The sequence below is a fragment of the Lupinus angustifolius genome, unplaced genomic scaffold, assembly GCF_001865875.1.
Source record: "Lupinus angustifolius cultivar Tanjil unplaced genomic scaffold, LupAngTanjil_v1.0 Scaffold_179_17, whole genome shotgun sequence".
Taxonomy (NCBI): Eukaryota; Viridiplantae; Streptophyta; class Magnoliopsida; order Fabales; family Fabaceae; genus Lupinus; species Lupinus angustifolius.
This window is the reverse complement of record NW_017726569.1, coordinates 239,328-247,994: the sequence shown is the minus strand read 5'-3', so window position 1 is coordinate 247,994 and position 8,667 is coordinate 239,328. Positions and strand designations below refer to the sequence as shown.

The 8,667-nt window shown below is 35.3% G+C and overlaps 1 protein-coding gene across 1 annotated transcript; it reads right to left on the bottom strand.

The window, feature by feature from the left end:
* Positions 1–5,175: 5,175 nt before the first annotated feature.
* LOC109340465 (disease resistance protein TAO1-like) lies at positions 5,176–8,424 on the bottom strand. The gene is made up of 3 exons (XM_019578168.1): positions 7,280–8,424; positions 6,802–7,179; positions 5,176–6,705 (listed from the first exon to the last, which is right to left on the bottom strand). Exons 1-3 carry the CDS (start codon positions 8,201–8,203, stop codon positions 5,176–5,178), a joined length of 2,832 nt encoding a protein of 943 aa, XP_019433713.1. The 5' UTR covers positions 8,204–8,424.
* Positions 8,425–8,667: the final 243 nt, after the last annotated feature.

Sequence of the window (8,667 nt, the reverse complement as noted above, 5' to 3'; positions counted from 1 at the left end):
AAATAGTCCTAAATATGGTCCTAATGACTATCTTGGTTTTCCCATTATTTTGTGGGTGGCATGTGGTTGAAATTAACAATTTGGTTTAAACCTTGCCCCACAATATCCTTCAAAAGTGACTAAGGAACTTGGTGTCCTATCACTAACAATGCTCCTTGGAAGGTCATCAAGTCTTACAATGACTTTTAAGAACAATTCCGCTTTAGGGCATGCATCATCAACCTTCTTGCAAGATATGAAATGAACAATCTTTGAAAACCTATCAACAACAACAAATATTAAGTTATTGTCATTCTTTGTCCTAGGAAGCCTCACAATAAAGTTCATAGATATGTCAACCCAAGAAGATTCAGGAATAGGCAATGGTATGTATAAGCCATGTGGCATCACTTTTGACTTTTCCTTCCTACAAACAATGTATTGTTCACAAAATTTATGCACATCATGCCTCATGTGTAGCCAAAAAAAATGCTCATGCAATATGTCTAACGTTTTGCTCACTCCAAAGGGTCCTATCAACCCTCATTCATGTGCTTCTCTTATAAGCAATCTCCTAATTGAACACTTAGGTACACACAACCTCATATCCTTAAATAGAAACAAATTGTACATATATTACTATTGATTGACATACATTTCATTTATAGTATCAAGGCTGAACAATTTAGTCTAAAAAATAGCAAGTAATACATGCCTCATATATTGAGCATCAACAATCACATTAGTTTTGTCTTGTTTCTGTTTAATGTTGTAATGGTACTATCATACGAACTGTACCCCATTCGACATGTTTCTTGTTTAACTTCCCTTGCTCTGTCAAATACTTAAGGGATTCATGGTCACTATGGATCACAAATTCCTTGGGCTGCAAGTAGTGTTGCCAAGTTTTTAAAGTCCTAACCAAATCATACAACACTTTATCATAGGTGGGGTAATTAAGGCAGCCCCAATCAATATTTCACTAAAATGTGAAATTAGACGTCCCTCTTGTAATAAAACAGCCCCAACCCCAACATTTGGTGCATCACATTCAATTTCAAAAGATTTACTAAAATTAGGTAAAGCAAGCATGGGTGCTTTAGTCAATTCATTTTAAGGGCATTGAAAGCTTTTTCTTGTTTTTCCTCCCATTTATAACTCATATTTTTCTTCACTATTTCATTGAGAAATGCAATCAAGGTATTAAAATTCGTAACAAACCTCCTATAGATGCTTGCTAAACCATGAAATCTCCTTATCTTACTCACATTTTTAGGTGTGGGCCAATCCTAGATGGCCTTCACCTTTTCCTCATCAACTCATGCCTCTTTGTTACTAACTACAAACCCTAAAAAGACTACATGATCTGTACGAAAGTATTTCTCCAGGTTTGTAGACAAACTCTCTTCCCTAAGAACAATCAACATAACTTTTAAATGTCCAACATGTTATTCTAAGTTAATGTTATAAATCAGAATATCATCAAAGTATACTACAATAAATTTCCTAATAAACTCTCTTAAAACATGATTCATTAATCTCATTAAAGTACTAGGAGTGTTGGTTAGCCCAAAAGTCATGACAAGTCACTCGTACAATCCATATTTAGTTTTTAAAGCCTTTTTCCACTCATCTCATTCCCTTATCCGAATTTGATGATACCCACTCCTTAAATCAACATTAGAAAAATATTGGGTACCATGCAATTAATCAAGAAGATAATCTAATCTTAGCATGTGAAGCCAATATTTGATAGTGATGTTATTAATAGCTCTACAACCAAGGCATATCCTCCATTTACAACTTTCTATGGTACTAAGATTACTATATTACACATGGACTCATGTTTTCTCAGACCCACCTTTTTTCCATAAGCTCTGTCACTTGCCTTTGAATCTGTTTTGTTTCATCTAGATTGCTTCTATAGGCTGGAAGGTTGTACAATAAAGTTTTGGGGGTGAGATCTATGTGATGCTCTATTCCCCTCAATTGTGATAATCCCACTAGAAGTTCTTCCAGGAAGAAATCTTTGAAGTCGTGCAAAACATTAGTAACACTAACGTGCAATATATTTTTATTATTAGGAATAATAATTAAGTTTCTCTTGGAGTAGAGTATGTAAAGGGACTACTTGGCAAGAAATATCCCCTTTACTTCAATATCTCTAGCTAAGACACCATGCTTGCTCTCATGGGGTTCACTTATTTTCTTTTCACTCGCTCATTTCTCTCATGGACTCCCCATTTCTTTTCACTCTTGGTGAATTTTCTCTCTCATTTTCAGTTGATATCACAAACCTCCCGAGGACTAAGGGCTTAAGTATGATTATTATATTTTGGTGCACGAAAGACAATTTTGTTTGTATACCCATCATGGAAAACCCTTGCATTATATTGTCACGGTCGGCCCAAAAGGATGTGGCTAGCTTCCATGGATACTACATCACGCAACACTTTGACACTATAACTCTCAATGGATAACTCTAGTTCAACTATCTCACTCACTCACACCTCCCCACCCTAACTAAGTCATTGAAGCTCGTATGGTCCAAGGTGTGGTCTAGTGGGAATTTTTAGTTTTGTAACTAGTCTAACACTCACCACATTAGTAAAACTCCTCCATCAACTATTAGTGAACAAGTTTTCCCACTCACTAAGAACTTAGTATAGAAAATACTCTCTCTTTGGGAATTCTCATCATCTCTCACTAGACTACCCAAAAGCCTCATAATCATATAGATGTAAACACTCATAGGGCCAACTTCTTCCTCACTTTCAATCCATTCCTAGTCCACATTATCTGACTCACTAGTGTAATTCTCATTGTCTTTGAGAATGATGACTCTTTTGGTTGGGCATTCATAAGTGTAATGATCTCGTAACATTTGAAGCATTATTTCCACTTATACAATTTTTAGTTGGTAAAACACTCCTTTTTGTTGGGGATTTTCCATTTGGTTCAGGTGTGTTGGAGCTAAAGGGCGTATTTTCCTCATTCTTTGACCCATCCCTGAAACATATAGGGTTTAAGTCGGAAGAACAATTCTTTATGGGGATCTTATTTTGAGTTATTTTTCGACATGAGTGAATTTATGGAGTGGGTCCTCCATCTCCAAGAATTCCTCCATTGAGAAACCTCACCATGGTGACCTCTTTATCTTCATTCACCCTTGAGTGCATCATTGTCATTCCATATCCTTCTAGTAATCTTTAACACTTTGTGTCTTGAGTTAATCTTTGAGACGTAAGTTGAAGCTCCATATTATAGTTTGAAGGTACATACCTCTTTCTCATTATGCGCCTCCTCTCCTCCCTAATATTCACCATTGGCTCTTCATCTTGCATCCTCTTTTGTTGATACTTTTTCCACCAAATCAATGCATATTCAGAAAACGTATTGGCTGCCAATTTCACCTTTTGTGCTTTTGTGTAATTTTTAGATATGAAGGCACAGTAAATTTTCAGCTCCCTCTCCCAGTATGCCCTAGGTCATTCCTCCCTTGGAAGGGTCAGATGTTGAGTTTGATTCCCTCCATCTGGTTCAGCCTTGGGACCTTTGTAGGATAATATCTTCTCTGCATTCTCCTCATCTCCTCTACAAGTTCATTGCCTCTTCGTTCCAAATCTTCATGGAATTGGTCCACTTGTTGTCATAGGAGTCTTTTGAAAATTTGGGTTAAGGTCCTAATTTGGATAGGGCTGAAACCTCCTTCACTTGGATCACAACTACCTAATTCTGACATTCTACAACAAGAAATTAGAGAATACATAATATATCCCCACCTTGCTCTATTGTTGCTTTTCACTCACACTCAAGTGTGTGCACTCTTTTTTGGCTTTTTTAAAAATGTTCACTCTTGCATTTTACCACTTGTATGTTCTCTCAAAGATCTGAACTAAATCAATAATAAACAAAAGTAGAGTGAATAACCCAATATTTTGATTTTAAAAATATTGGTAGGACAAAATTTGTAATATTGGATCACAAGTATAAGAAGAATTTTAGCTTTTTCACACAACAAAATTATATAGATTTAAACAAGAATTATAAAAGGATATGAACCAACCAACCATATTCTTTTTTTTATTTTTATATATTTTCTTTTGTTTTGTTTTTGACTTGTTTTTCAAGACATAAACTTTTGAAATGTTCTATGTAATACATACAAATTCAAAAAGAAACTAGAACATAAAACAAGAAAACTAGAGAAAAAAATATAATATATTTGCCAACAAGCTTGATGCTTCCTTGCTCTCCCTAGAGCTGACTTTGATATCATTTAATGTGAACCTCCTTTTGGAGATTCTTGTGGAATGATTGTTCTTATGGAAAGCTAATGTATTTGACTGTTTATAAGTGTGAGATGACAACTTAACTAACATAAAATAACATAAAAACAAGGTTGAAGATGGATATGTGGAAGATAAGAGTTGCAACCAAGGATGGTTGATAAACCAACGATTGGACGCCACAAAGGATGATTAGCCCAATGATAAGTCCAAGAATTGGACCAACTACGAACTAATGAGAACACTCCTCATAATATGCCCTAAGCAATATGTTTAAGTTAGAATTTAAGATGTATTAATTTATCAAAATGAAAGTACATTTATAGGAAGCTTAACTAGACAAGCTAACATCCCCCATTAATGAAAATGCAAATTCTAAGAAATCAATAAATGTATTGTCATGCCAAGTCCTTTGGGGCAAGGAAGAGGTAAACCTATGAAAGATCATACAAACCATAACAAAAGACATGGGTTTGAGCCTAAAAGGATCTAGAACCACTTATTCAAAAAGGAAAATTACATTATTCAAAAAATTGTATCAAAATTTGCCTGACTAGACGACTGGGCTGTGGATGGGTCTACGACCGTGTCAGCACCTAGGTCAGCTTAGGTACTTCAATTCTTCAAATGCATATCACTACCCTTTGCTCCAAGTCTTCTTCATTCGGTTGGGCTTCGATTAGGATCGCCACGACTTGTCATAATGCATCCTTGGCCCTTTTTGCTCGTGTCCTTGACATAGGCCCTCCTAAGCCTTGGAGTTTTGTGTTGTTTGTTCTTGTCTATACCCACATCATTAGGAATTAAATAGTATATGTGAAATTTTTTAAGGAATATCAAAATATATACTACCTTTATTTTTCTTGTACAAAAATATAGCAAATGGTTAAAAAATGGTAGACTAATATCAATAAAGATGTTCAACCATAATACCCAGTTGTACAACAATACCCAATTGTACCAAAATACCCAAAATAATAAAACATACCAACATAATTGTTGTAAATGAGTAGTCAAAAGAAGGAGAACGTTTTGTCCTCGAAACCCATGCTTCATTTTTTATGCCATTGCATTCCTTCTCGTCAAATACTAGGTGAACTCCACACTCTTTGATACAGATGTTCAATTCAGGTTTCTCCATATCATTTGTAACATAGAACTTGAAGGAAACTTTTTGACCACAACCTTTGGAAATGCTGTCAAAATGAAATGAATCGCACCATATATAAACATGACCTGAATCCAGCTTTGTAGTTGCTTTATGATACCATGAAGATGGGTTACCCAACTTTGTTATACCATCTTCCAAGTAGCACTGACACCATATTCTAGCATCTTGCGTCATTAATTCTTCAGATGGAGAAAGAACTGCACATAAAATTATGCCCAACAATTCTTTAGCTCCTCGAAGAGCAATAGTAAGAGAAGAGTTTGTTGTTTGATGTTTGAACTGCCTTAGCACTCTCTTTCCTGGTAAACAAACATTCACAAGGTTGTAATTGTAACTGTCCGCCTTCAAACCAAAGTTATCATCATATTTGTTCAGAAGTAAAGCTCTATTCATTGTTAGCTGGGTGCCTTCCATGATACAGTTCAGCGAATTCGAATGGAGTTTCAAGCAATCCTGGAAGGAAATAAATTTCTCTTTCCCTCTCATCCTTCTTGCAAAAGTCTTTAATGTGTCTAAAGTTGTTAATGATCTACAGTTAGCAGCACTTAAAACTCTGACATGAAGTGGAAGCATGGGTAGACAATGAAGCTTCCGACAATTATTTAAGGTCAAAATTTCTAGGTTGTCAAGATTTTTTATGCTTTCAGGCAACGACTCCACATTGCTGCCATCTAGTCTTAACTCGTATAAATATGATAAGCCACTGATGTTGTTAGGAAGTTCTGACATTTTAGGACAATCCTTTAAGTATAGTATCTTTAGATGCTCTAGACCTTGAAATATGTCATGTAGCTTTTGTTTGTCCAACACTAGGGCACAATTACAAATCTTAAGATCACTAAGAGATTTTAGGTAAGATAACTCATTTGGAAGATTCTTTAGACTTAAACTCTCTAGATTCAATGAGTGGAGTCTGGTAAGATTTTTAATTGACGAGTTCAATATTTGGATACCAGTTTTGCTCAAATCCAAATTTTCTATCAAATTCGATGACACTCCATACTCCTTGAGACTTGTGCAACCGTTGACACTGATATTCTTGAGAGATCTTAAAGGATCCTCCCTTTTAAGATTTTTGAGTTTTTTGCAGCTATCCACTATCAAAGTTTCAAGTGTGTTGAGAGATAAAACAGATGGATGTACAACCAATAAACTCTCACAGCCAGTTAGATTTACCCATTTAAGTTTTGACGCCTTAGACAAATCTGGGAGACTCTTCAACTGCTTACTTTCACTTAGATCAATTCTCTCTAAATTCACCACATCCTACAACAATTCAAAAAGAGACATCACTATAGAACATCCTAAAATTTTAATTAAACTTAATTACATAACATAAGCATGCATTATACAAGTGTTTACCTTCACCCCATACCAAAGTTCTGTAACATGGCTGTATTGCATGTGAATCTCAACAAGCATCTTAGCACTAAAAGTTGTTGGAAGAGAGTTCAAACGGCATCCATGCCACTCAAGATACCTCAATTTATCAGAAATTTTATTAAGGACTCTAGGATAGTCCATCATAACCGATCTCTTTTCCAATGCAAAAAAATTGAACTTTTTCATAATGTTGAAACCACCAATACTCAAGCTAAGTAAATCTGATCTCTTTTCTAAGGGGATATACAATTTCAAAAATCTTAGCTTAGTCATCAAGTTGAATACATCAGCACTCAAGCTTAGTAAACCATCAAGTTGAGACAAATCTAATGTTATCCCTTCAACCGCATCACTCCCCTAAAAACAAGTAAATGGTATCAACAAAGCCATAAATATTTCTTTCCTAAAGCTCTCAAATAAATAAAAAGTTAAACAAATTGAGAAAAAAAATTCTTACCTTTTTATTTTGAAGGACATCATAAACATCTTGAACATCTCTTAGTCGACTGCGTCTCCCTGGGTCTTCAAAGCTGTGCCGAACAATGTTCAGACCCATTTCCTGTAGTAAATCATGCATTTGAATTCTATTGTTGCTCGAAATAGTTATAAGGGCTTTATCTTCAAGAACCTCTAGTCCAGAAGTAGCAAAGAAGTCACATGCATTTAGTATCCTTTCCGTGAAATCTTTATTCTCGTCTAGGAAGAAGAATGCAATGTCTAGAAATAATTTTTTCTGTGGAATGTCTAATCCATCATAGCTCACTCGTAACACACCTTCAATCTTGTCATCACTATATCTCTTGATTTTTTTTAATTCCCCTTGCCAAAACTTAACACTTTTAGAATGAAGATTATTACCCAAAACTCTTAAAGCTAAGGGAACACCCCCAGCATCATGAACTGCAGCTTTTGAGAGAGCCTTGTATGCTTTTTGAGGAAATCTTTGCTCAAAGGCATGTAAGCAAAAAAGCTCTAAAGATGCATCAAAGTCCCATATCTTCACCTTATATATTTCATCAACTCTTCCTTCAATCAACCTCTTATTTCTTGTTGTTATAATGAGTTTACTTTGGGGAGCTACATAATCACATACTGTACACAAGACATCTAATTGATCTACACTATCCACATCATCAAGTACGATGAAAACTTTTTTTTCATTTAGCCTCGTCCTGGTTGATGTAGATACTACATGATTAAATTTCAGATTTTCATCCTTTAGTAGCTCAGAAAGAAGCTTATGTCTTAATGCTGCTAGTATGCTCGGTTGGCTATTTTTCGACAACTCTCTTATATGATCCATGAAATAGACACTGTCAAACATGGGAGAGAGTTGAGAAAACATAGCTCTAGCAATGGTTGTCTTTCCGGTTCCTCCCATTCCCCAAATTCCTATTACTTTAACATTTTTCCGTGACTGATTTGTGTCTTTTGACAGTAAAGCTTGAATTTCTTCACAACTTTTGTCAATCCCAACAATCCCTCGATCAACTTCTAGTTCAGAAGGGTACCTGTCGGATTTCTTGTGCTCTATATCTTTGACAATTTTCTCAATAAGTTGAGGATTATCCCTAGAGAGGTGCAAGCAAATAAACAAGACAGAAAGAAAGTTAATCAGAAATAAAACATTTAACTTGATATAACGCAATTATAGTATAAATTTTCACTAAAAACATGTTTCAGTGACCAACTACTACAACAGATTATATGAGTTGGTTAGTGATCAGCCTAGCAATCATTGAGGTAAGATAATATTTCAAATTGTGGACCGTATTACGTGATGTAGCCACAATATTGCGGTTATGGTGACGCCGCAACCGTATCATACTGCCATTGTCGTGTGAT

Excerpts from the sequence above, each read along its gene's own strand:
- LOC109340465 (XM_019578168.1), bottom strand. The coding sequence starts at position 8,203 with ATGGGAGGAACCGGAAAGACAACCATTGCTAGAGCTATGTTTTCTCAA. Across the intron at positions 7,180-7,279 it reads ATGTCCTTCAAAATAAAAAG|GGGAGTGATGCGGTTGAAGG; the intron begins GTAAGAATTTTT and ends ACTTGTTTTTAG. Across the intron at positions 6,706-6,801 it reads AACTTTGGTATGGGGTGAAG|GATGTGGTGAATTTAGAGAG; the intron begins GTAAACACTTGT and ends GAATTGTTGTAG.